At 55.5% G+C, this 27875-nt stretch overlaps 1 protein-coding gene across 1 annotated transcript in view; it reads left to right on the forward strand.

Moving 5' to 3' along the window:
- The window catches only part of C8H16orf96 (chromosome 8 C16orf96 homolog), a 36508-nt gene extending 8807 nt beyond the window's left edge, over positions 1-27701 (forward strand). Inside the window, exons 2-18 of the mRNA XM_029947520.1 lie at positions 36-140; positions 1249-1329; positions 1461-1547; positions 1657-2167; positions 2870-3922; positions 6549-6634; positions 6937-7047; positions 11098-11172; positions 11563-11727; positions 16581-16699; positions 17370-17432; positions 18110-18202; positions 19106-19286; positions 19419-19521; positions 25191-25271; positions 25964-26156; positions 27506-27701. Coding sequence (XP_029803380.1) covers positions 36-140; positions 1249-1329; positions 1461-1547; positions 1657-2167; positions 2870-3922; positions 6549-6634; positions 6937-7047; positions 11098-11172; positions 11563-11727; positions 16581-16699; positions 17370-17432; positions 18110-18202; positions 19106-19286; positions 19419-19521; positions 25191-25271; positions 25964-26156; positions 27506-27521 — 3123 coding nt within the window. The 3' untranslated portion in view covers positions 27522-27701. The remainder of the gene's footprint in view (positions 1-35; positions 141-1248; positions 1330-1460; positions 1548-1656; positions 2168-2869; positions 3923-6548; positions 6635-6936; positions 7048-11097; positions 11173-11562; positions 11728-16580; positions 16700-17369; positions 17433-18109; positions 18203-19105; positions 19287-19418; positions 19522-25190; positions 25272-25963; positions 26157-27505) is intronic.
- The last annotated feature ends 174 nt before the right edge of the window (positions 27702-27875 follow it).

Below are 27875 nucleotides of genomic sequence, written 5' to 3' on the forward strand. Positions count from 1 at the left end.
CCAACCCCACATTTCCCCCTCCTCTTCCCTTTCAGTCCATCAAGACCCTGCAGGACTTGCTCACTGACGTTTATGCACTCAAGGTCTCTGCTGAAACTCTCAGACAGGATGTGGACAGGCTGAAGGACATACTTGAAAAGGTAGACCCTCCCCAGCATCTTCCATGCTGGCCATGCTGCTTGGACCTCAGATGGCGGGGGGACAGGGTAGATCTGGGGAGCCTGTTCTTAGAGAACACAGCCATGAGGGAAGGAGAAGGGGTTTGCCACTGCCCAGCCACTTAGCCCGTCCCACCACGCTCCTCCCTCTCCCGTGTTAGGAGATCATTTGTAAGTGGCAGAAACCTAGTTCATCGTGGCTTAGGCAGAATAAAAGAGTTTAGTGTCTCATTTACTAAAATGTCCCGAGTTGCCCTCAGATACAACCAGATCTAGGTGCTCACACGACGTCAACATCTCTCAGGGACGCTTTCCTCTGGGCTGGCTTCATTCTCAGGCAGGTCCCCCCTAAGTCTCGGTAAGTCCAGGCTTACATTCCACCACCTCAGCAGAAAGATTACAGCCTTTCCTATTCTGTAAAGCTCTGTCCACGCTGAAAAGTGGAACAAACCTAGCAGAGGCCTACAGTCTGTCTCCCCTTTGAGAGACGACACAAAGACACCAATCCAGGCACATATTAACTCCTTACCGTGATGCGGAAGGACTCAGAACCCTGAAGCCTGAGGTCACAGCTGGTGCGTGAGAGCGGGGCCCAGAGGCCAGGATTGTGACTGAGGGTGTACAGCTTGCCCTCAGACAGCATGGCTTAGTGTATCATTCCCAATTCACAGGTCGGGGACACATTTGATAGTCATGGCACTGTGAGAACTCAGTCTGAGTAGCTTCCATCTGAGAAGAAAGGGCATCGTGAAACACTGAAAAGGTTCCTTTGACACATCGGTGGAAGGAAAAAATAGACCTCCTCCATCTACCTCTTGGAGATTCTTAATGTACTTTTGCCCATTAAAGGCTCTGAGAAGTCCTGCAGCACAGAAACCCATTGAATCCTTTAAAGCCCAATAGTTTCCAAATTTATTTTCCCAGGCAACCCTCTTCTACCCCTTTCTCACTCCCTGGGAAGCACTTGCTTTGGAATCTGTTTTTCCTCCTCCAGTCCGGTCACCTAGAGCTAAGTCCTTGTCTTTGAACTGCGAGAGAAGCAGGGCCAGGGCCAGAACCTGCAGGCCCACAGACTTGGCTCTTTTGACAGATGCACCCGGAAAGAATGGACACTTTCATGGAGGATCTGAGAGGACAGACCCAGACAACCAGGACACTGCAGCAGGAAGTGGTGAGGGCTTTGGTGCTGTCCGCTCTCCGGATTCCCCTGACCTCCAGGCCCGAGGGGCTCAGGGCAGGGAGGGGTGGGGACCAAGGAGCCACCTGAGGGCCTCACCCATCATTCCCAACTCTGCCCCCCAGGTTTCTCTCCAGGACAAGATCCTCACCATCCCCAGCGCCGAGGACACGGTACTCTGGAGCACCCTCCATGAGGCCATGTTCACCCCTGTGAGTGAAGGGGGAGGTGGAGGGAGGGCAGCTGGGGGTGCAGGAGCTGGCAGGGTGACCGCCGAGCTGGTCTGAGCAGCCCTGGCCAGCCTCTCCCCCACCTCTGCAGGGAGCTTTCACGCCAAGAACCAATTCACTGCAGCTAGAGGACTCGGAGCTGTTGCAGGCTGTGAGTCAGCTCCCACAGACAGATGGCTCCCAGACTGCTGAGTACCCCGAAGCTGTTGGTCGTGCCCAGGCCTCAGGGGCCGTCCAGCACCCCAGGTTACTGGAGTCTGCCTGGCCTTATGGGATCCTGGAGGAGCTACAGGACACGGAATCTGCCCAAGCTGCTCTACTCACCGGGGCCCTGGGACCGGGGCAGCCTCAAGTACCTGAGCCTGGGTCTGCACCCGAGCCAGGGCCTGCCCCTAGGTCTGCGTCCAAGCCTGTGCTTGCGCCTAGGTCTGCGCCTGTGCCTGCACCCGAGCCTAGGTCTGCGCCCAAGCCTGCACCTGTGCCCGAGCCTAGGTCTGTGCCCAAGCCTAAGTCTGCGCCCAAGCCTAGGTCTGTGCCCAAGCCTGGGCCTGCACCTGCCCCTGGACCGGCACCTGTGCCTGGACCTGCACCTGTGCCTGGGTCTGCAGCTGGACCTGCATCTGGACCTGAGCCTGGACTTGCGCCTGCGCCTGCACCTTGGCCTGCGCCTGCACCTGGGCCTGCATCTTGGCCTGCACCCGGCCCTGTGCCTGGACCTGTGTCTGGACCTGCGTCTGGACCTGAGCCTGGACTTGCACCTGTGCCTGCACCTTGGCCTGCGCCTGGACCTGTGCCTGCGCCTGCACCTGGGCCTGCACCCGGACCGGCGCCTGCACCTGTGCCTGGGTCTGCGGCTGGACCTGCGTCTGGACCTGAACCTGGACTTGCACCTGCACCTGCACCTTGGCCTGCACTTGGACCTGTGCCTGTGCCTGGACCTGTGCCTGCACCTGCACCTGGGCCTGGACCTGTGCCTGGACCTGCGCCTGCACCTTGGCCTGCGCTTGGACCTGTGCCTATGCCTGGACCTGCGCCTGCACCTTGGCCTGCACCTGGACCGGCGCCTGGACCTGCGCCTGCACCTACACCTGCGCCTCTCCCCGCACCTGGACCTACACCTGCACCTGCACCTTGGCCTGCACTTGGACCTGTGCCTGTTCCTGGACCTGTGCCTGCGCCTGCACCTTGGCCTGCACCCTGGCCTGTGCTTGGACCTGTGCCTGTGCCTGGACCTGTGCCTGCACCTGGGCCTGCACCTGCGCCTGCACCTTGGCCTGTGCCTGGACCTGTGCCTGCACCTGTGCCTGCACCTGTGCCTGCGCCTGGGCCCACACAGAGGCCACAGCCTGGGCCCACACCTGCACTGGGGCCTGTGCTAGAGCCCAGTCTGACATCTGGATTCACACTAGCACGTTGGCCTGCATTCAGACCTGGGCCTCATCCTGGAACTTGGCCTGTCCTTGGGCCTAGGGCTGTCCCTGCCCTTGAGCCTGGGGCTGTCTCTGGGCCTGCACCTGCCCCAGGGTTTCAGCCCACACCACCAGGAGGCTGGCCTCTTCCCAGAGGCTTGTCCAGAGCTAGCAATTGGCCTTTCTGGGCCTCACACTCCTTGCAGCTTCGCCCAGACCCATCAGGCCTCCCGCCTGCACAGCCCCAGGGCTCCAGGGCCCCTCTGCCTGCCCCCGAGATTGGCTCTACTTGGCCCCGTCCCCTGCGGTCACGGCCTGGCCAGGCACAGGTATATCCATTGCCGGCTGTCTCAGAAAATGAAGAATATTTATCCCACAACATGCCGGCTTCTCAGGCCAGGATCCCCAGGGCTGAGGACCCCAAAGCAGCACCCCCTAAGGCTGTCCCGTCTGCCCTTCAGCGGTTGAAGACCACCGCTGCCATTGCGGCTGCTGCCGCTGCTTCCTACGCAGCCGCTGCCTCGGCAGCAGCCCGGAAAGCTGAAGCCGCCGCCAAGGCCGTCAAAAATGCCCCAGCCACCAAGTTGGCCACCACAGCAACGTCTGAGGCCGTATCCGGACCCTTAGGAGTCTTCGCAGGTACCCTGGGTGCAGGCTCTTCCCGTGGGGCCTTGGCCTCCGAGTCCTTGGCTGAGGACACTGTGGCAGAAGACTTGCGGGTTCACAACAAAGACTTCGGTCCCCCATACTTTGCTGTCAGCATCTCTCCTGATAGGAGACTGTCCCAGGCCATGCTGGCTGCCCAGAATGCCGTGACCTCTGAAGACAAGAAGGAGGCCGTCAGGTACTCCATGAGCCACATAGCCCAGATGCCCATTAGACACGACTCCCTGAAAGAAGAGTTGGTCCAGCTGTACTCCACCCTTCAGCAGCGCCTGACTCACCTAGGTAGGCTCGGCCAGGCTCGGGTGCTCAGGCTCCCTCCTCCCCGTGGCGTTTGAGAAATCTCTTGTCTCTCTCACTTAGCTCCCCCAGCCAAATCTGTATTAACCATTAGCCATTCATTCCTTTGGCTTCAGCATTGGCTTCTTATAGTCTATTTTTTTACCATGAAGGTACAGTGAGGTCTTATTATAGGGGAGAGGGGTGGTTAGGGTGTAAAGTTGGCGCCGAAGAAGGAAAATCGCTTGTCACGATTACTCCGGAAAACTCCCTCCCGACAGCCCATGTAGCACGCCACTAACTACCGTATGATGTTTTTTGTTTTTGTTTTTTTTTAATTTTTTTATGTCTTTTATTTATTTTTGAGAGACAGAGAGAGACAGCGCGAGCAGGGGAGGGTCAGAGAGAGAGGGAGACACAGAATCCGAAGCAGGCTCCAGGCTCTGAGCTAGCTGTCAGCACAGAGCCCGATGCGGGGCTCGAACCCACGAACTGTGAGATCATGACCCGAGCCGAAGCCGGCCGCTTAACTGACTGAGCCACCCAGGCGCCCCTACCGTATGATGTTTTGACGGAGTCTGGACCGGCCAGAAGGTCTGAGAGCACTGAGCAGACCCCAGATGAAGTGGTCAGTGTGAGATGAGGAGCAAGTGCCGGGCAAACAAGTGTCCGTAAAGACCACAGGAACCTTCTGGGTGGCCGTGGAGGCAGTAGGTTTGTGCTTCCGTTTCACCCCCATGGTGGGCAGAAGCTCACTGAGGGGAGCAGAGGGCAGCACAGCCTCGACTAGTGGTCCTCAGCCTGGGTTCCCCTCTGCCCCTGCGGGAGGCCTGTCAGAGCAGAGGGTGGGGTTTCTGACCCTCCAGGGATGGGGTTTCTGACTCAGTTGGTCTGAGCAGGGCCCAAGAATTTGCATTTCTGACCCATTCCAGCAACTGATTTTTTTTAAGTGTTTATTTTTGAACAAGAGAGAGAAAAGAGCACATGTAGGCCCCAAGAAGCAGGGGGAGAGGCAGAGAAAGAAAGGGGCTGAGGGTCCAGAGCGGCTCTGCGCTGAGAGCAGAGAGCCCCTTACAGAACTGTGAGATCCTGACCCAAGCCCAAGTCAGATGCTCAACTGACTGAGCCACCTGGGTGTCCCCAGCAGCTGATTCTGATGCTGTTGGCATCCAATGTGAGGTCTGTAGCCCTGTCCTATTTGAAGATTAAGAAAAAATAATCTCTGTACCCAACATGGGGCTCGAATGCATAACCCCGAGAACACGGGTCGCACGTTCCACTGACTGAGCCAGCCAGGCGCCCCAGCTCAGGGCCTTTTCTGAGAATGGAGTAAATTCCAGAGAGGCCTCCCGGGGCCCGCGCTGTCCCGTACGATAACCAGGAAGCCCCTGTGGCTGTTGGGCACTTGCCCTGGGGCGAGTTCACGTCCAGGTGTACTCAGAATGCGAAGTGCACGTCACATATGGAAAGCTTAGTATGAAAACAGAATGTCAAACAGCTCAATAATTTTTTATATACTCACATGACACTTTCATATATTGAGTTAAATAAAAGAGCAGAATTAATTTTACCTGCTCCTTTTAAGGTTTTTTAAACATTTATTTATTTAGGGGCATCTGGGGGGGCTCAGTCGGTTAAGCATCTGCCTTCGGCTCTGGACATGATCTCGAGGTTCGTGGGTTTGAGCCCCGCGTTGGGGTCTATGCTGACAGCTCAGAGCCTGGAGCCTGCGTTGGATTCTGCATGTCTCTCTTACTCTGCCCTTTCCCTGCTTGTGTTCTATCTCTCTCTCTCAAAAATAAACATTAAAAAGAATTTAAAAAAAAATTTCTTTAGTGTTTTATTTATTTTTGAGACAGAGAGAGACAGAGCATGAGAGGGGGAGGGGCAGAGAGAGGAGACACAGAACCAGAAGCAGGCTCAAGGCTCTGAGCTAGCTGTCAGCACAGAGCCTGACGCGGGGCTCGAACCCACGAACGTGAGATCTGACCTGAGCTGAAGTCGGAGGCTTAACCGACTGAGCCACCCAGGCGCCCCAAAAAAGAATTTTTTTTTAAATAAACTTCATTTGTTCTGAGAGAGAGTAGGGCAGGGACAGAGAGAGGGGGAGTACAGCGCCAGAGTCCCAAGCGGACTCTGTACTCTCAGCACAGAGCCCAGTGTGGGGCTCGACCTCCCACACCGCGAGATCATGACCTGAACCAAAGTCAGACGCCTAACCAACTGAGCCACCCAGCTGCCTCACTTTAAGATTTTTTTAAAGAATATAGCTGCTAGGGACACCTGGGTGGCTCAGTTGGTTAAGCATCTGACTTCGGCTCAGGTCACGATCTCGTGGTTCATTGAGTTCAAGCCCCACATCAGGCTTTGCACTGACAGCTCAGAGCCTGCTTGGGGTTCTCTCTCCCTCGCTCTCTGCCCCTCCCCACTTGTGTGCGTGTGCGCTCTCGGTGAATAGATAAACTTCAAAACAAGAAAGAATGTGGCTGCTAGAAAATCGTGAGTGACCTGAAAGGCCCCAGACACACAGGATCTTTGTGCCACCGTGGACGTCTCCCGGTAGAAGCAGGCTCTGGATGAAGTGTCTTTCCCCATTTCTGCCCCTAATGGCCACCCCCTCCTTTGCTTTCAGCTAATACGGGAGCCTCTTCTAAGCTCAGCACGACAGTGGACAAACTGCAGGAGAAGATTGGGAACCTCCAGAAGTCCAGGATGAAGGTCAGTGCCCCGGGGCAGAAGGAGACTTGGGGATGGTGGCTTGACACAGGCTGACAGCAGAGGCGCTGTCCCGGGATCAGGATTTGTTGTATAGCTGAAAGGTGGCCTGGGGGTGTGAGTGGGGCCCAGGAGACAGACCTGGCGGGTGCAGGAGCCCCAGGGGGCCGAGGCTCTGTGGTCCTGCCCCCTCCCCTCCCCACAACGAGGGCCTTGGGCACTGGCCTGGTCCACTCTTCACACCCCTTTCCTGCTATGGTGACTTTAGATGCCGAGGCCTTTGCGTCTGTGTCTCCCTATTTTAGGAAGAGGAACGTGAAAGAATTTGGGGCCAACAAATAGAGATGGTGAAGCATCACCACCTGGTGCTGGACAAGGCAGTGGAGAAGCTCCGCATTCGCCTGGATGACTTGAAGGTCAGTTTGGTTTTTATAAGTGTTTTATTTTTTATTTTTGAGAGAAAGAGAGAGAGAGCACACACATGAGAGATGAGGAGGGGCAGAGAGAGGGGGAGACAGGATCTCAAGCAGCCTCTGCACTGACAGCCAAGAACTCAACGTGGGCCTTGAACTCAGGGACTGCGAGATCATAACCCGAGCCGAAGTCAGGTTTTCAACTGACAGCCACCCAAGCGCCCCAGGTTTGGGGACTTGGGTGGGCAGCTAGGGGAAAGGCTTCCTTACTGGGACATTTGGACCCTCCCCCAAAGGTTTCACAGATACACCCAAGGCAGAGGGCTAGGGACCCTGCACTGGCATTTTACATTGTGTGAATTACACTCTAACTGAAACAAGCAAATCCTGTCCTCACCCTCCCCCAGCTACACCCCCCAACATATAAACAAGAGGGCCTGGGCGACATCGGTGTTGTTGACCCCTGGGCCACTCGCCATGGAAGGGTGCTGGAGCACAGCAAACACCCCACGTGTGCCGAAGGAATCGGCGAAGGAGTGAGGGCTTTTCTTGCACCAAATGTTAGCTTCGTGACGTTTCCCTAACCTGGCTCATTTGTGAACGCTCAGCACTGGCGGGTCTTTCCGGAATGGCAGAGTTGCTGACGTGACAATTGTGCAGATAGACACAGAGCACCTAGCAGTGGCTCCCTTGGACACCCTCTCCCATGGCCTGGACGGTCTGATTCAGCTGGCCTGAAGGTCCCCAGGACCAGTCCCATCCAGGCCCCATCTCCAGGGTGTCCCCAGCCTTCCGAGGAGGCCCCAAAGTCATTCCCAGCAGGAAGAGATGAACTTCCCCCAGAATAAAAGATACAAAACCCCAAACAGAACCACCAGAGACCGTTTCCATGGGGGCTTCTGATTCCAAGTCAGGGGGCTGTTGGTGGGGGGCACAGGGAAAGGCACGTCTCCCCCGTCCCCCCCCACGCACGAGCCAGGCCAGGACACACACAGGGCAGCTTGGCCGGGAAGAGAACGTCTGCACAGGGAGCCAGCCCCCAGCCCCAGCGAGGGCGGCAGGTGCCTAGGCCGCAGGCTCGGACCTCCGCGAACGCCGAGATCAGGAAGGGCTTCGTCTCCTGCCAGCGCCGGACCCTCCCTCAGTGCTGCCCTCCTGGGGCCGCTGGGCCGCCACGCCCCGTGGACGGATCGGTGCCTTCCCCGATGGACACTGGAGCCGGCTGCCCGGCCGTCTGCGGTGTGGCCAGCGCCCCGCCCCGCGCTGCGCACAGCGTCTGCCTCCAAGTAGCTGTCACTTGTCGAGGGAAACTCCAGAGGACAAGGCCTGACCGAACGGTGCCAAATGGAACAAGGCAGCCTTTGTCCTCCCTGCCCCTGTGCCAACGGGAATTAGTTGCTTGTAAAAGTTAACCCTGGAAAGACCTGGAGCAGACTTAGTATACAACACATGCTTCGTTAAATATTTCCTTTCTTAAAGTTGTTATTTGTTTATTTAGAGAGAGTGAGCATGAACGGGGGAGGGGCAGAGAGAGAGAGAGAGAGATAGAATCCCAAGCAGGCTCCACACCACCAGGGCAGAGCCCCAGGTGGGGCTTGAACTCATGAACCGCGAGACTATGACCTGAGCTGAGGTTGGACACTTAACCGACTGAGCCACCCCGGCGCCCCGAATGCCCGAGTCTTAGGTCTAAGCGCTCGGCCCACGTCTGCCTGTGTCTGCAGCCGCGCTACCACCACCAGGCAGGAGGGAGCTGTTTCCATCCCCGAACTGTGCGTCAGTCCGAGAGTCTTCCACTGAAAACCCAGCGAGGACATACGTGGGGGCACAACTCGGTCTCATGGACTTTCTGGAAAACATGCTTTGCCTTTGCAAGGGGCCAAGTGTCTCTGATAAGCCTGAGGCAGCACTCCAGAACCACTCCCAGAATGGACCACCGTGTCCTGAGCTCTGGCTTGGGCCCGGAGACCGATGAGAGGGCCAGTGCGGACGCCGCTCTGCCATTTACTGGGTGCATTCGTTTTCCATGGCTGCTGTGACAAACGGTCACAAACTGGGTGGCTTGAGAGGCGAGGTGCGTGTCCTGTCACCGTCCCGGAGGCTAAAAGCCAGAATGCAAGGTGTGGGCCGAGTCGTGCTCAGACAGAAGGCTCTGGAGGAGGATCCTGGCCTCGTCCCGTTTCTGGCGGGCCCGGGAGTTCCTTGTCTTGTGGCCACATCACTCCAGTCTCTGCCTCTGTTGTCACGTGGCCTCTTCCCTGTCTGTCACCTCTTTATAAGGACACCAGTCCATGGATCCAGGGCCTGCCCTAATCCGGCATCACCTCACCGTAACCAGTACGTCTGCAGAGACTCTGCTTCTAAACAAGGCCACGTTCACAGGTTCTGGGCAGCCAGGAATTTGGGGGAGGGGATTAATCAACCCAGCACCCAGGTGATCACTCCTCTTTATTTCCAGATTTTATTATTTTTTGAATTTATTTTTGAGAGACAGAGAGAGACAGAGCGAGCAGGGGAGGGTCAGAGAGAGAGGGAGACACAGAATCGGAAGACAGGCTCCAGGCTGAGCTAGCTGTCAGCACAGAGCCCGATGCGGGGCCCGAACCCACGAACCGCAAGATCATGAGCTGAGCCAAAGCTGGACGCTTAACCGACTGAGCCACCCAGGCGCCCCTATTTGCAGATTTTAATTGGAAACAGCCAAGTGGAGATCTAAGTACTGATGTCGGGCCTGCTGACTCTAAAAGGTCAGGACTCCCTGTCCACACAGGGTTGGAGGAAGCAACCTGACTTGAGGCCAAAACAGGACCGTCTTTCCACACCTCCACTTCCTATTCCAGACTTCGGGACCCATCTCTGGGGAAGGTGGATGTGATGGGACTTGGTATTTATTAGAGTTAGGTGCAGGGTATCCAGGTGACTGTTGGTTAGACATCCGATTTCAGCTCTGGTCATGCCCTCACGGTGCATGGGTTCAAGCCCCGCATCGGGCTCTGTGCTGACAGCTCAGAGCCTGGAGTCTGCTTCCAGTTCTGTGTCTCCCTCTCTGACCCTCCCCTGCTTGTGCTCTCTTTCTTTCAAAGAATAAATAAACATTAAAAAATTTTAGGATTAGGTTCCCTTTCACATTTGAGAAACTCAGAGATGGTTGGTCCAGAGCTGGTATAGAACTCCATAGTGTGTGATTTCCATTCCCAAGCTCATCTCAGAGTGCAAGATGGCTGCTGGAGCTCCAGGCATTACCTCTGCATTCAAGCCAGCAGCAAAGAGGACATGCTTCATCAAATATTTCTTGTCTTTCCTACCTACGTCCTGCCCACTTCCATTCACACCCCAGTGGTCACATTGAGCTGTAAGGGAAGCTGTGAAGTGCAGGTGCCAGCTGCAAGTTTGTGGGCTCTGTTCCTAAGGGTGAGAGGACAACCAGATAGGAAGGGAGAAGCAGAATGCTATTTCCAGCTTTGGAGGAAACGCGACCCCGCCCTCTGGGGACAAGGCCCAGGACGTGTGAGGCTCTGAGGCCCTCCCCAAGCATTGTGGCTGCTGCTGCTGTCATGGGAAGGGTCTGGTGAGTGGAGAGCCGGCAGAATTCATGGAGAGAGCTGGCTCTTCGCGGACTAAAGGGTCAGCTTTCCCAGAAACTGGGGCACAGTGTGGCATCTAGGGGGGCACAGTGTGGTGCTCAGTTAAACAGATTCCAGTTCTCACAGGGACCCCCATTACAGATCAGAAGAGCTGAACTTGCCTTAAACATCCAGGGAGCCAAAGTTGTCAGCATCGGGTTGTGTTTTTCATCGTCCGGTCGGCCTCCCCTGAAGCCAAGTTACTATGCTGCCACCTCCAAGGGGACAGCTCGTCCCGAGTCCCACATTCCTTCCCGTCCGATCTGGGTGCCTGGAGCCCAGGGCTCCACACCTTCTGGCGTGCCCACCCTACCCGTGTCCACCTGTCCCATTGTCCCTTCCAAGTGTGTGACAAGGGCAGATATGGGAGATAGGTGCTGTCCCCAAGGCCTCTAGGGACGAGGGACATGCCTTTTGCCTCTCTTTCTAGATTATCCATGCTCAAATTAAAAACCTCGAAATGCACAAGGTGGACAAAAGTAGGATGCAGCAGGAGTTGAAGGAGGTGAGTGAGCAGAGGGGAGTGGAATCATCTAGATGAGACCAGACCAGGCAGAGTCTCCCAGTGTCCCTCCAGCCCTTTGTATAGAAGGCTGGGGAAGCTTCTCCAAAGATGTCCCATCAACCCCTATATTCAGTGACTCAGGATGAATGACAGTTTGTTACATGAACTAAAAATCAGGCAGCAGCTTCTCCATCACAGGAAAACCTTGCCTTAGACCTGATGGCTATGTTTGAGCCAGTTAGATCCCAAGGTTGAATTTAAGCCAGGGCCAGGCATTCAGGGTCCCAAACTACAAAACACGGACCCGAGTGGTCTGATCCCGCCCCCGCTCCAGCTTCCGTCTTCTCCCACTCTGGCAGCCCTGCCTCCCTGAGCCCCCTCTGTCTCTAGAAAGCCGACAGGAGTGCCCTGGCAGCCAAGGCGAACCGAGCTGACGTGGAGACGGCGGTGACGGAGCTGAATGAGATGATTCAGGGCCTGCTCTTCAGGGTCGTGGCCCACGAGGATGACTGGAAGACGGCTGTGGAAAAGCTGAGCAAGGACCTGAGCACCAAGGTAAGTACCTTATAGCAGTCATCTCCTGCTGCGTAACAAGTGACCCTGAAATATAACAGCTTGAAATGTCGAACACTGTACAGTTGCCAAGGGTCAGGAGTTGGGGAGCAGCTTCACTGAGCAACTCAGGGTCCCCATGAGGTTGCAGTCAGGATGCCGTCTGGGGCTCCAGTTCTTGGCAGAACCACCTCCAAGATGGCACCCTCACATGGCTGCTGGCAAGACAGCTCACTCCCTCACCCCAGAGCAAATGGCCCAGGAGAGCACAATGGAAGTGCCATCATCTTCTATGATTTAGCCCGAGCGCATCACCTGCATCACCTCTGTAGTAGCCCTGTCCCACGGGCAGGACTGCCCTGCGTGGGAGGGTGTGATGGCCCCGCCCCGTGTGGGAGGGTGTGACGGCCCTGCCTCCTGTGGGAGGGTGTGACAGCACTACCCCGTGTGGGAGGGTGTGACAGCCCCGCCCCGTGTGGGAGGGTGTGACAGCCCCGCCCCGTGTGGGAGGGTGTGACAGCCCCGCCCCGTGTGGGAGGGTGTGACGGCCCCGCCCCATGTGGGAGGGTGTGACGGCCCCGCCCCGTGTGGGAGGGTGTGGTACCAGGGCGAGTGGCCAGGGAGTCTTGGAGACTCACACCATAACTCTCACGCCTGGGCAAGCAAGCGGGCGGGGTGGGGTGGAGGTGTCCGCTGATCGTTTAGTTATCCACGCAGCATTTACTGACCACCTGTGATCAATGTTGCTAACGAGTCACCGCGCCTGCCTTGATTTGTACTGTCCCGTAGGGAGACCATCAGTTCCCGCGCTGTGTTTACTGCAGCCGGGCGGCTGGTGTGGCCGGGAGAGCGTGGGCTCCGAACCCGGCAGCCGGTCCGAGCAGCAGAGAGCCCTGCGCGCTCTGACCTCGCCAAGCCTTGGATTCCTGGTCCGCAAACCAAGGATTTGTACACTTGTCACTATGCGCTGGGCACCTACAGCGCCGGCCGCTGGGGATATGATGACTGTCAAAACAGATACGGGACATGTTTCTTATGGAGATGCACTTGTCTTCCCCCCCCATGTCTATTTATCTATTTATTTATTTTTGAGAGAGAGAGAAAGAGAGGGGGGAGGAGGAGGGCACAAGCAAGGGAGGGGCAGAGAGAGAGGGAGACACAGAATCTGAAGCAGGCTCCAGGCTCCGAGCTCTCGGCACAGAGCCTGACGCAGGGCCTGAACTCATGGACCGTGAGATCGTGACCTGAGCTGAAGTCGGACTGACTGACTGAGCCACTCAGGCGCCCCTGGAAACGCATTTGTCTTAAAAATCACACAAATCAACACAGAATTGCAGCCGGAGGAACTATAGTCCTCTACAGAACAACTGACCTATTTTTCTTCAGTGATTCAATGACAGGGTGGGAAAAAAGTGGAGACAGAGAGACTGTTCTAGATGAAAAGTGTCTCCAGAGACAAAACAACCCAGTGCAGTCCGTGGGGAGTTCTGGCTTGTGTCCTGGCTCGGCTGCGCCAAGTCCACGAATGGGCTGGGAACGAGCACAAAGTCAGGAATTGCCGTTCACGCGTTGGGTGTCACGTAAGAAAATGTCCCCACGGGTACGACAGCATTCATGAGTGAAGATCGCGCTCCCTCTAAGTTTTTAAAAGGTACTCACTCCATCAAAAGACTAAGGCAGATGCAGCCATCTGTTAAGAACTATGAGCTCCAGAAGGTGGATGTATGGGGGCTAATGATTCTGGTCTTTTCACTTTTCTGTGTGTTTTGATTTCTTCCTAACAGAAAGCTCTGTGAATTTTTGTTTGCAGTGCTTTTTCTTTTCTTTCTGTATATTTAATTGTGGCAAAACTCACACAACCTAAAATTAACCATTTTGAAGAGGGACTAAATCCGTGGCATTTAGTACATGAATAGTGTTGTGCAAACGCCTCCTCTATCTGGCGGTAAGATATTTTCATCCCCCACAAAGAAGCCCGTGCCCGTTTATGCAGACGCTGCCCCCCAGCCCCTGCCAACCCCCGGGCTACTTTCGGTCTCTGTCACTTTGCCTGTTCTGGACTTTTCGAAGTAGAATCATACATCCTGTGACCTTTTGTGACTGGCTTCCTGCCCTTAGCAGCATGGTTTCAAGGTTAAGTCATGGATCAGATTCCTCACGCTTTTCCACGGCTCAACACTATTCCATCAGCTGGAGAGACCACATTCTGCTCATTCATCATCTGTTGATGGACACTTGGGTTGTCTCCACCTTTGACTATTATGAATAATGCTTCTCTGAACCTACATGTACAAGGTTTTTTTTTTTTATCCCCACCCCCTGTACAAGGTTTTTAAATCGTTTTTTAAAAAGTTTATTTATTTTGAGCGAGTGAGAGAGAGCATGTGAGCATGTGAGCAAGGAAGGGGCAGAGAGAGGGAGAAGGAAGGATCCCAAGCAGGTTCCGCACTGTCAGCGCAGAGCCTGATGCAGGGCTGGAACTCACAAACTGTGAGATCGTGACCTGAGCCAACATTGAGAGTCAGATGCTTCAACAACTGAGCCACCCAGGTGCCCCCATGTATAATTTTTTGTGTGAACACCTGTTTTTGTTTTTTTGGGGGGTAACCAGTAGTATAATTGCTGGGTCGTATAGTGATCCCCCATTTAACGGGGTTTTTTTTTCCCGTTTAACTTCTCAGAGGGGTGATATAGCATGATGTCTGCAATTAAGTCTGAAACGGCTTGGAAAACTTACAGATACACGCATGTATACGTAAAGAAAATGGGGCAGCATGTTAAAAGTTGATGAATCTAAATGGATGCATGAGTGTCCTTTGGACTATTCTTACAACTTTTCTGCGGATATAAGTTTTTGGGGGCGCCTGGGTGGCTCAGTTGGTTAAGTGTCCAGCTTTGGCTCAGGTCATGATCACGCAGTTCTTGGGTTCAAGCCCCACGTCAGGCTCTGTGCTGACAGCTCAGAGCTTGGAGCCTGTTTCGAATTCTGTATCTCCCTCTCTCTCTGACCCTCTTCTGCTCATGCTGTCTCTCTCTCTCTCTCAAAAATAAATAAATTTTAAAAAAGCATTTTAAAAAAGTTTTTGAAGCAGGAAGTTGGGGAAAATTCTTCTTGGGGTGCTGCATTGGGTCAGCAGATAGGCTGATGTCACTGGTGTAAAGGTACCCTCCCCCTTATGAGCAGCCAGAGATTTGGGGGTGAACCTCTGGCACCCTAGAAACCTCGATTGCCTCACTGACCATTCTCCTAGTAGCTTCCTCATAAATGGAGGATTGTTGCCTGAACCAGTTATTTCAACGGTTGCAAAATAGCACCTTCTCTAATCTTAGCATTGCTTCTCCGTTTCCCAGCTCGACGTCCATAAAGATGTCCGTCATCAACATGCGCCGATTACCCTGAAACCCGGGTAAAGCCCAGAATGATGAGCTGTTTCCTTTAGTTGCCGATGCTCAAGAATGCTGCTGCTTCTGCATCCACCTCCACAGCATGATAGCAAGTGCCGGTGTCTGCTTTGATGTCATTGAGTTGGTTTTTGGGGATGTCAGTGCGAATCATGGGTTTTTACATATCCAGTTTGCTCACTCAGTTAACTTCCTGTTTATTTTGTCACTCACATGTCTCATCTTTGTTCTGCGAGGTGGCTTGGGAGTCCTTTGCCTTGACCCTCTGTCTCAGAAAGGCATCTTGGCTCCTTAAATGACAAGATGATCCAGAAGCATCTACAAAATTCCCTTCCCCAGACCTGAATCAGCCATTTCTCTACAAAGCCTTCGCTCCTTTCCGTGTTTAGAGACCAAAATATGGGCACTGGAAGGAACACTTTTCATTCTTACTCATTTGTTATTTAAATGAAAAGTACGTCCAACGTCGGGTTCAAACTCTCGACCCCGAGATCCAGAGTCACATGTTCTACCGACGGAGCCAGCCAGCCGCGCCTGGAAGGAACACTCAAAAAATTCCAAAGTCCCACCCTGAAAGGCAGTGCGGCGGTTTCTCAGAAAGTTAGCTATAGAGTCATACACCCAGCACTTCCAGTCTCGGGTGTGCACCCTGGGAGGTGAAGGCAGGTCAACGCAGAAACTCATCCAGAAATTTCGTAGCAGCGTTACTTGCGAGAGCCAGCAGACGAATGGGTAAGCTCATTGTGGCCCTTCCTACAGGGGGTGCGGTGGGATATCGTTGGGCCATTAAAGTAAACGAAGCTCTGATTCGCGCTATAACCAGGTGAACCTTGAAAACACGAGGCTGAGTGAAAGCCAAACACAAAAGGCCACAGAGTATGTGACTCCATTTATGTGAAATGTCCTAAATAGGCAAATCCATAGACATGAACGGGAGCCGGGGTTGCCTACACCTGAGGGTCTGGGGGGAAACGAGGGGCCACCGCTCCTAGGAACTGGCTTTCTTTGGGGAGTGATAAGGATGTTCCAGGATTGGTTGTGCTCATGGTCACACAACTCTGTAGACAGACTAAGAGCCCCTGAAAGTCTGCTTCATACTCAGCAAACAGGTGTTGCATGCATGAATCTCCAGTGTCTGGTGACCTCTGGGAGAAATGCATCCTGGGCTGCGGGCCTCCATTGAGCAGTAGGGTTGGCTTTATCTTTTGGAGGCAGTAGCTGACGGTATCTCTTTGCCTTGGCTGCTAGGGAGCTCACTTTGTACCTCCATTCCGGCAATGGTGTGCGTTAGGCTAGAACCGCAGCCTAAGCTCCTCGTGCCCCCTTCCCTTGACCTCTTCGTGTTGCTGTTTAATCTTGTTACACAACACGTGTGACTTCACTGCAGATCTGGAGCAAGGTGGGGTGTGCATTACGTGACTGAACACTCTCTTCTTCCCTTTGGCTCTGTGCAGCTGGTCCACAGTGATTTGGACGATCTGAAGAAGGACGTGGATGAGGTCTGGAAAGTAGTCAGGAAGCTGCTGATCGAAGGCCTTCGGTTCGACCCTGACAGCGCTGCCGGCTTTAGGAAGTGAGCCCCTCCTGGTTGGGGGTGCGCTTCTCAGAGGCTGGACAACACCCTCTCTCCAGAGAGGAAAGGAGATGCGTATCCCAGCGGATTCTGGGAGGAAGGATTCCACAGCTGTGGACCCAGGCAGAAGGAGGAGGGCTCCCCAGCTTGGGGGTCGAGGGTGGGATGGGGCTGAGGACACCTTGAGGGGGCATCTCTGGCCTTGGCTGGCGGAGGGACTCCAGGAGTGCATCTGCCCAAAAGCTCTTTTGCCACAAATGAGGAAACTGAAGCTGACAGAGGGTAGGGGCCATGCAGGGCCTCACAGGGAGCCTGTGTGGATCTGGGACCGGAGCTACGTCACCGTATATCCCACCCCATCTAGACAGAGTCCCAGGCAGAAGAAATCAGTGTTGGGGGGGGTCCTATCCTCAGATGACCCCTCATCCCTCCGAATATCCCCTGTGCGGGGCAGCTTTCCAGAAGGACCCTGGTTTTAAAGCCCTCCATTATGTTTGGGCCAGGCACATAAGCTGCACACACTTTGTCCCCTACCTCTGCTCCAGGTGGCCGCAGGTGGGGATCAGCAGGGGCCAGCAGAGCAGACTTGAGCTGAGCTGGGCTGGGCTAGGCCAGCAGGAGTAGGGTGTGCAGGGAAGTCCTCACACTGAGGTACGGACCTGTCTTCCAGGAAACTGTTTGAGCAGGTGAAATGCATCTCCTGCGACCGGCCTGTGGAGCTGATGACTGGCCCGTGAGTACTGCCACCAGGGGGCGTCTGCGCCCAACCTCTCCTGCTTCCTCCATCCACACGCCTAGCCCTACCTACCGGGGTGCGGGGGTGGTTGTAGGTACATGATTTAGATAGCCATCAGGCCCTATACACTGTTCTGTACACATCATTTCCTTTGCTCCCCGTCCTGGGCAGGAGCACTGGCATCCCGTCCTTTGCCAGCCCTGCCTGGTGTCCCCTGTGTCCCAGGGTCAAGGTCAGTTCCAAAAGTAAAGGATAGAAGTGAGGAAGAGCTGAACTTTGTGGGACTTTATTGCATGCATTTTTAGAGTCTAAAACTTTTATTTATTTATGTGAGATTCATATAACATACACCATCTTAAAGTGAACAATTCAGGATTCAGGGGGCATCTGGGTGGCTCAGTTGGTTAAGCATCCTACATGATCTCACAGATTGTAGGTTTGAGTCCCGTGTCGGGCTCTATGCTGACAGTACGGACACTGCTTGGGATACTCTCTCTCCCTCTCTCTCTGCCCTTCCCCTGCTTGTGCACCCCCCCCTTTCTCTCTCTCAAAATCAATTAATCAGTCAATCAATAAAAAGAAGGCTCGGTTTAAGGGAGGATTGCTTGGAGGAGGGAACCCAGGACCGTCTGCTGGCCACTTGCACCTCCCACTGAACTCTTGTCCTCCAACAGGCAACTCATCACCATCCGCAAAGCCCACCTCCTCTCACGGCTGCGCCCTGTCAGTGCCAACAGCTACGAGTACCTGCAGCGGCAACAGATGAGGTGAGCGGGCTGGGGGCCTGTCTCATAGACGTCCTCGGGGGCCCACGAGCCCTGCAGAGACATCAGCTCCAGTCCCAGGATCCAAAGGTGGCACCAGGCCATTGTCAGCCATCTGCAAGGGAGCCGTTTTGGGAGGTGGCAGGGACAGCACGTGGCCCGGTAGAATGGTGGGGGACAGGGATGGGCTTATTTGCTGGGCATCTATTCTGGGCCAAGACCACTAGAGAAGGGCTCTGACTTAAGTCTCGTGACTCTCACCAGCTGGGATTGAGGTGCCTACTTCCCGTTGGAGGCAATAAGCGAGGACCGTGGCCTCAGTGAGGCTTGCTGTGGCCAGGCGGGCACTGTGCTTACGCTTGGGCATGCCAGACCTCAGTGAGTCCTCAGGCCTTCCCTTTGGGGTGTATTCTGTCATCACCCCACTTCATGGCTGAAGAAACTGAGTATCAGATAACTCAGCCACCTGCCCAAGGTCATGGGTATAGAAGCCAGAGCTGGTGTCTAAACCAGCAAGTTCCTGCCACACTGAGCAGGCTCCCTGGGTCCCGGCGCCACCCTCAACCCGACATCCCACGCTTTGTGGGTGCTCCTGGCCAGGTGGGGAGAGCCACAGGGGGAGCTGTGCCTGACACCCCCTCTTCCCGTGCCTGACTTCTTGAGATCACAGGTTCAAAGCCTTCCCCTGGCAGGCCAGACCAGCGTCCCAGGGGTGTGTAGGGTCTGGGGGAGCACAGTACTCGATTCGCCCCCCACACCAATCGTGTCTGTGCATGTCCACCCCCAGCCCACAGTGGCCGGCTAAACAAGCTGGATGACATTCCAGTCTTGCCTTGGGCCGGCCAGGCCCTCCTCTGGGGCAGAGGGGTCTCCCAGTGGCTCCCGTCCCACCCGTCCCCCCCCCAGGGAACACCAGCGGCTGCAGCAGATCCAGGACCTCGGAGGCCAGGACAGGAGTCTGGAGGTGCTGGTGCCCCAGCAGGACTGGGGCGATGGCCCCGGCAACGATACCAACATCCAGCTCAAGTCCTATAACTTGGCAACGTTGTACCCCTATGGGGACCCTGGGCTGTTGGACTATGACACAGTGAGTGCGGCAGAAGCCCTGAGCGTGGGCAACCCCGGAGGGGGGGGGCCGTGCTCTGTCTGCTGGGCCTCCGTGTGGACCAGAGAGGCAGGCGAGGGCACTCCCTGACCCGGGGCCCGCGCCCTCTAACAGGCCGAGGTGGACATTCTGGGAGTGGACGGGATCCTGTACAAGGGCCGCATGAGCAGTCAGGCGGGGGCGCGGACTTCGACAGGCGCAGAGAAGGGGCTTGCAGGTGAGGAGATCAGGCTTCGGGGAGCCCCTGCCCTCGAGGTCCCGGCTTTGCTGGGCAGCATGAGGGGGTGCAGCGGGGCTCAGAGCTGGCCCCATCCCTGACTTGGGGACCTCCAAGGGGCAGGAATTTCTTCACACAGCTACTTGTAAAAAACGGAGCCCCACTGTATACGAGGTGCTGCACCAGGCACCAGGGAGGCAGTGGGGAGCCGAGAAAGATGGGGCCCCAGGTCTCAACACAAGTGGGAGAAGCGGACTGTAAGCCAATAACCTGAGGGGGAGGCTCCATTGTTAGGCATAGTGATGAGTAGCTGACCGGAGGGGAGGGCCCTGGTGACAAAGGATGCTGGCCTAGGGAGAGGTGCCACATGGCCTCCCCAAAGAAGGAGGCTGGGCTGGGGTGGGAGAGTTGTGAAGAGGATGCCAGTCCAAGGAGAGGCATCGGATGGAGGGAATCGGGTAAGCCAGATGGAAGGGATCAGGGGGGAAGAAAGTGGTCCCGGTGCGGGGATAGCAGCTGCAAAGGCCCTGTGGTGGGTAGAAGCCAGGCCTAATTGGGAGTCAGGAAGATAAGTCTACCTGCAGTATGGAGACTGGGCAGGGGCTGGGCATGATGAAGAGATGTGGACAGATGTGGAGGTCTGTGTTGTCTGTGTCCTAACACCCCAGGAAGGGGAGGGTTGGGTTAGGTGGGGACACATGGCTCTGTCACTCTGATTGCTGCAGTGTCAAAGCCCCGCTCCGACTGGCTCCTACCAGGGCCCCCAGGCCTCAGCTCCAGCTGCGGGCCGCCAATACCAGCAGGGGTGCCTTCTCTGGGTTTTCTTCTTCTGGGAAGACGAATTCTCAGTTTTGCCCTGGTTGGGAGCCATATACTTCCCCATTGCAGGGGCGCTGGAGTCCCAAGGCGGCTGGAGGGTTAAATTCTGCCCGTGGTAATTTTCCTCACCCAGCTTTGTCCCCATTGACTTGAGGACTAAATCCCAGATATGCAAGAAAAGGGGACTGTTTTCTTGGGGATTCAGGACAAAGAAGAGCCTCATTACCGGGGGCTTAAGACAACAGAAGTTCTCACAGTTCAGGAACCCAGAAGTCCAAAATCAAGGTGTCACAGGGCTGTGCTCACAACCAGGCCTCCGGCGGGGGGGAGGGGGCTCCTTCCTGCCTGCCTTCCTGCCTGCCTTCCTGGCTCCGGGTGGCTCCACATGTAACGTGACTCCCGCCCGCGTCCCTCCAGCATCTGCCCCTTCACATGGCCTTCACATGGCCTGATCCCTGTGTTTTCTCCTCTTCTGTCTCCTGGAAGGACGTTTGTAATTGGGTTTAGGGCCCATCTTAACCTGGGATGAGCTCATGCCGAGGTCCTTAATTACGTCTGTGAAGACCCTTTCTCCAAATAAGGTTGCATCCCTAGGTTCTGGGGGACAGATCTTTTTGGGGACCATCATTCAGGGCAGGTCCCTGCCCTGGCCCCGGAGGTCGGGACACCATCCGAGCCCTGCATTTCCTGGGCACGGATCTGGCTCCCCCCGGACAAGTCTAAAGCCCCCTGCCCAGCAGTAGCTGCTGTTGGGAGGGGACTCGGCTAAGCTTCAGGGGTCACTGGGCAGGGTAACAGTGGTGGCTAATATTTAATGAGCCCCGAGGTCTTGCTAGGCCTGCGCTGTCTCCCTTTAGCCAGCAACAACCCAGTGAGGCATTGTACCAATGAGCAGGCGAGGGCCGCTTGCCGGAAGCACACCCTGGGTAGGAGCGGTGGGGGTGGGGGGAGGTGTCTTATCTCCACTCAGGCACTAGACAGGGCCCCTCTCCACCTACCTCCCCTGGGCTGTCACCCAGCGGGCACCGTGGCTTCTCTCCCCGTGGCTCAGTCATTCTCGAGATCCATGCAGCAAAGCAGGACTGAATCACAGCGTACTTCCACCGCTTTGTCCTGCTCGGGAAACAAAGTCCAACAACTATTAGAAGCCGGTTACAAACCTGCCTGTGTCCAGATCCGTTGAGCAGATTGCTCTTATCACTCATTTATTTACTCAAAAGAACATTCTAATCCAAAACAGACTCCGTATCTAAACCTAAATGAGCCAGCGTGAGCCCCGCCAGGTACAGCCAGGCCACAGACACGTTCGTCTGTTTGCATCACTGCCCAGCGTGCCCTGCTGTTTACCCAACCCTTCGCCAGTCAGGGGCCTGTGCCCTCCAGGTGCTCACACTGAGTCAGGAGCTCAGGCTGGGGCAGAGGAGCACCCAGTCCCCAGTGAGCCATGTCCCCGTAGGAGGGGTTGGACATGCCGAAGCTGGCGGTTCTCAGGCTTGGACTTTCGGAGAAGGAAGGTTAAGTTCAGGCAGGATTCAGGACATAGAAGGAGGCAGGCAGGGGCGCATCACCAGCCTCAGCCCTCCTCACCAGCTTTGGGTGAACTGCCTAAAACAGGCACGGTGACCAGGCCCCTCCCCGGCTCAGAATCCCTCCGTATGAATTTCCTGTGGCTGCTACAACTAATTCCCCCAAACCGAGTGGCTTTAAACAACCCACCTTTATTTAATCTTTGTTCCGGAGGCCAGTAATCTGAAGTATCACAGGGCTAAAGTCACGGGGCAGCAGGACCAGCTCCTTCTGCGGCTCTAGGGGAGACTATTTCCTCGCGGGTCCCACCCCATTCCTTGTCTTGTGGCCCCTTCCTCTAGCTCAAGGTGTTTCTCTCCGGCCTTACTTCCATCCTCACCTCCCCTTCTCTGACTCTGACCCTCCAGCCTCCCTCTTTAGAACCTTGCGATTCCATCCGGTCACCGGGATAAGTCAGAATCCTCTCTGTCTCGAGATCCTTAACTCGATCACAATCTGCAAAGCCCCCCTCTGCCAAGTCAGGTGACACGGTCACAGGTTTGGGGGATTGGGATGGGGCCGTCCCAGGGGCATTGCCCTCGGAGTCCAGGCTCCTTGGCTGATCTGCCCCTCCCTCTCGCGCCTCAGAACTGTTTGCTCATCTCTCAGTGAGCCCGGCTGTCTCCCGCCTCTGCCCATGCTGTGCACCTGTCCACCTGTCTCATCTGCTCCTGTTGAGAGCCTCGCGAGCCTCGTGGCTTCTCGGCTTCTGGCTTCTGCAGAGGTGGGAGAGCCACAGAGGAGGGCCCAGGAGGAGCAGGTGTCGGGGTCAGGTGGCGAGTTTGAATTCTGACCTACAGAATCCAGGGCATTAGGAAGACCTCAGGGAGAGTGCTGGGTCAGAGCCGGGTTTCCAAGCCTCGCGGAGTCTTGATTTCAAACCTGGGCCCTGGGCCCATGTCCCTCACCTGGGAGGGAAGCAGTGTGACAGTCGTACTGCCCAGCTGATTGGCTGGTCCTGCCTGAGACCTGTGGAGGGATCCAGGTGCCAACTGGTGATCTGGGGGTGGGGGGTGGGGCCCGGGAGCGCCCCTCGTTTGAGCATTTGGCTTTACACAGAACCCACAAAACACACTGGAGTTAGTTCTTAGTTCAGGCTCGGGAAACACTAGATACAGATCCTAAGACAGAGTTAAGAAGGCAAGAGGTTTGAGGGGGTGAAGGGAGACGGCGGGAGGAGGTGCTTAACAAGGAGGAGCGAGGAAAGGGAGGAGGCAAGCAGAGGCTCCCAGTGGCCAGGCCGGTGCTCCTGTCGTGGCCTGAGGCGCCAACAGCCCCTGAGGCGCTAACAGCTGGCGGCTCTTGGCTGCCTGTGCTCCTGAGGCTGGACAGTGAGGTCGTTATTTTTCTTTTTCTTCCTTCCTTCCTTCCTTCCTCCTTTTCTTTTTCTTTCTTTCTCTCTTTCATATAATGTATTGTCAAGTTGGCTAACATACAGTGTGTACAGTGTGCTCTTGGTTTCAGAAGTAGATTCCCGTGGTTCATCGCTTCCATACGACACCCAAGTGCTCATCCCAACAAGTGCCCTCCTCAGTGCCCATCCCCCATTTCCCCCTCCCCCACCCTCCGCACACACCCTCAGTCTGTTCTCTGTATTTAAAGTCTCTTATGGGCTTGCCTCCCTCTCTGTTTGAAACTATTTTCCCCTTCCCCTCCCCCAAGATGTTAAGTTCCTTAAGTTCCACATATGAGTGAAAACATATGGTATCAGTCTTTCTCTGACTTACTTCACTCAGCCTGACACCCTTCAGTTCCATCCACATGGCTGCAAATGGCCAGATTTCATCCTTTGTCACTGCCAAGTAGTACTTCATTGTATATACAAACCACATCTTCTTTATCCATTCATCAGTTGATGGACATTTGGGCTCTTTCCATGATTTGGCTATTGTTGAAAGCACTGCTATAAAATGAGTTATTTCTTTTAAAATTTTTTATGTTTTTTACTTATTTTTTTTGAGAGAGACACAGCAAGCAGGGAAGGGACAGAGAAAGAGGAAGAGACAGAATCTGAAGACAGGCTCCAGACTCTGAGTTGTCAGCACAGAGCCCAACTTGGGGCTTGACCTCATGAACCGTGAGATCATGACCTGAGCCGAAGCTGGACGTTCAACCGACTGAGCCACCCACGTGCCCCTAAAATGGGTTATTTCTTAAAAGGGAAGTCCACATAGCACATCCTGCTGCCACACAGCCCTGGTCATTCAGCTGGTCATTCACAAGCCCTTCTTGGTGCCAGGTATATTTTAGATACCACTGAGGAGACCCAATATGGTCAAAATAAAATTGCTGCCCCCTTAGAGTTTTTACCCCACAAAGGACAGTAGAATATAAATAAATAAAAAGTTCATCGAGTAAGGTGAAACATGGGAGTGGGGGAGAGAATGACCAGGGAGGGGTCCCTGGCGAGCTAAGTGGAAATTGTCACGACACCCAGGGAAGGACACAGGTGTCCAGGCAGAAGGAACAATTTGGTGTCCTTCATGGGAAGGAGCTTGGTGCCTGTAATTCCCCCTGAGTGCCAGGCCTTGCATCTCTGCCCTCAGGGCCCCTCCTATTCTCAGGCAGCCTTTGGTCTGGGTAACCAGTCATGGGGATTCTTGCTGGACAGGGAGAAGGGGATGCCTTGGGTTCAAAAGTGAAGGACGGAGCCAGATCCTAGAGGCCAAGTGTTGTCCAATCGCTGGTCTGCGAGAGTTCCAGAAGAGGAATACCGCAGAGAGAAGAAGGAGATTCGTGCCTACCAGCGGTTGGGGGAGGGAGGAGGGGAAACAAGTACTTCATGGCACAAGGTTTCCTTCTGGTGGGGTGAAATGTTCTGGAACTAGCTAGCAGTGGTCATCACACACTGTTGTGAATGAGCGTTAACGTCCACTGAATTGTTCTCTTCAAATGGTTAATTTTGTGGGGCGCCTGGCTGGCTGTGGGTGCAGCATGTGACTCTTGATCTCGGGGCTGTGAGTTCGAGCTCCACATTGGGCATAGAGGTTACTTAATTTTGTGTTGTGTGAATTTTATCTCAAAAAAAGTTGACACACACGGTGAGGGGTGGGAAGGTGGGGGGCGGGGGCTTGATGGCGGCGGTGTGGCCCCACGGAGAACATCTACACCTTGAGAAACTCTGGGTGGGAGGAGGGATCTGAGGGCCAGGGGTGTGGAGGAGGCAGGCAGGTCTGGGAAACAGTGAACAGGCCTTTGTAGGACAAGGGGGGAGTCTGGGGCCAGGCGGAACTCTGCAAGAGCCCTCACCCATTCCTCTGTCTTCCTCTTTCCGTTCCTCTAAGCTGTGAAGGTTCCGCACCCCCCAACTCAAAATCTGTATGATCGTGAACGCCCAAGTGCCTTGTTTGGTGACATCTACCCCTGTGAGTACCTGTCCTCCGAACTCTCTGGCCCAGCTGGGGTCCTGGCAGTGTCTCTGGGGCTCCCCAGTCCTAGCCTGGGGCACTCCTGACCCACCTCATCCGTCTCTTACCTGCCCTGTCTATGCCAGGGTCCAAGAAGTCCCCTCAAGTGTCCCACCCCTGCCCCCAGCACCCAGCTCCCTGGCCATGGCTTCAAGCCGCCCTGGGCTCCTGGTTTACCCCTCAGTGGGTCTTTCTGGCCTGAGCACCAGGGCACAGGTGTCTGTCCCCTAGCTGCAGGGGTGGGATGGGGAGCCCGTTCGCTGTCCTGGGCCTCTCTGCCTGGGGCCCCGGGAGCCGGGCTGCGGGGACTCCTCTGACTCCCAGCACCATGTCCCAGGCATCTGCAGATGCTGTGCAGCCTGGGAAGCACTTTCTCCCTTCTCATGCCCTGCCAGCTCCGGCCCTGTTTGGTGGTGGGCACTGCTCCAGTGCGGAGCTGCAGCCCTGGTCCTCCACTCCAGGTTCATGTGCCCCTCAGCATCGGTCTGTGGCTTCATTTATCTGGAGACACCCCCGGGAACTCCAGGGGGTGAGGTGTGGGAAAGCACTTCCAGGCTTGTCTCTTTAGTGGGTCCGACCCGGGCAGGCCAGCTGCCCCCCACCCTGGGATTGTTGCTGAGACAGAGCCTCGTCTCTCCTGCCCCTCCCAGCCCTGCAGCCCCGAACAAGCGTGCGCTCACCTGCCTCAGGCTCCCAGCCCAAGATGCCAGCTCAGCCTCCATCGCTGCCCCTGCTGCCGCCACTGCCGCCACCCCCGAGGGACCCCCAGCAGGGCGCGGGGCCTGCCTGGCACACACAACCTCGGCGCCATGAGTCCCAAGCCACCACGCAGCCTGCCAACCCGTGAGCCCTGCGCCCCGTACCCCTCCCTTCGCCCCTCCTCTCCCCCTGCTGGCAGAGACTGGGCCCTGAGCCCAGCCTGGGGAGGGTGCCGAGGCCCTGGACATGGGTGTAGGGCCTCCATAACGGACTGATTTTGACCCAGTGGCTGTTTGTTTGTTTTTAAGTTTATTTATTTGAGAGAAAGACAGAGTGAGCGAGGAGGAGAGGCAGAGAGAGAGAATCCCAAGCAGGCTCCATGGTGAGGTCAAACCCCGACGCGGGGCTTGCTCTCAAGACTGCGAGATCATGCCCTGAGCTGAAATCAAGATGTGGACACTTAACGAACTGAGCCACCCCGACACCCTTAACTCTATGCATATAAACACACACAACACAACCCTTCGGATCCTACACTTCGTGGAGAGCACCGCTCTCTAGATGGAAGTTCCCACTAAGCCAGTGTGATTCCTTGACCAGTTTTCAATCCAACAGCTAGAGTGCCTGTCAAACCAATTACTTTCCTTTTTTGTTCTGCTGAAATGATTCTGTCAGAATCAGTTCCCAGTACAGCTCCTGCCGACGAACCTGTTCTTTGCCGTTATTTCCGTCAAGAGCGGTTTTCTCATGGGAACCAAATTTGACTGTGTGCATCCTTTTGTAGTTCATGCTGATTCTTCCCACCAGACATTATGGTTATGGACGGGATAATTTTAAAACCTGATTGTTGATGTTTACGTTTTGGTCCTCGAGGAACTGGGAGCAGTGGCCCCTGGAATGCCCTGGGTTGCCCTCTCCCGCCGAGGGCCTGAATCCCGCTCGCCTGTTGGGCATCCTTCCCTTTCTTCTGGGGGGTGCCTGCCCATACTCTTGGTGAAGCAAAGAGCAGACCGGGAGGTCATGATGTCCCGATCTGGCAATTTATTGGGCAGCCTTGGGCCGCTGACGACGCACACCTGCCTGCTGGCATTGTGCACGCCTGGCTTGCCTTCTCTCCCTTTTCGTCCTCTCCCTGCCCATTCCGTGGCTCTGGCTAGTTGTGCCCACTATGCTTTTCATACTTGTGACATGTCTGCCACATCACACAACCTCTCTCTGCATGGTTTTGGGGCATGACTCCCCCACCCCACCTGACCATGCACTGGGAGCCCCTGGGAGGGCTGAGCAGGTAAGGGAGTTGGGGGAGGGAGCTGCCCAGAGGTCCTCAGGTGGGGGGGCCTACGGTGCTGTCATGGGCCAGGAGCCCTGGACCGGGAGGCCATCAGAGGCTTGGAATGCTGCATGCCTACCCCCTTCCTAATGGTCTCTGGGCCCTGTCCCCAGGTCCTCACCTGTGACCACGCCCAGACCCTGACTTCTCTTCTTTCTTCAAGGACTGTGTCTAAATGAGGCCAAGCTCTTCCAGACCCAGGCCACTTACCTGTCCAGGACGCCTTGGGGGGCATGGCTGTGCAGTCCTGGACCTTGCACCCACCCCCGTATCACAGATGAGTATTTTTGGCACCTTCTCCCCAAAATAAAATCTTTCACTGTGGATGAGGGTGACTAGCCTGACACCCTCTGCAGAGAGCCACCTTGTCTGCCCCACGTGGGTGGGTGGACCTGCTGGTCCCTACTCAGGCCGCCACCCCAAGGTCAGCCTCCCACAGCCACTGGCCAGAACCACCTTGGCTGAGTCCTAGAAGAGAATCAAGAGCAAAGCTTCTTACCTCTGCCACATTTTCCACCATGGCAGTATCCTGA

Source organism: Suricata suricatta, chromosome 8 (genome assembly GCF_006229205.1).
Source record: "Suricata suricatta isolate VVHF042 chromosome 8, meerkat_22Aug2017_6uvM2_HiC, whole genome shotgun sequence".
Lineage (NCBI taxonomy): Eukaryota > Metazoa > Chordata > Mammalia > Carnivora > Herpestidae > Suricata > Suricata suricatta.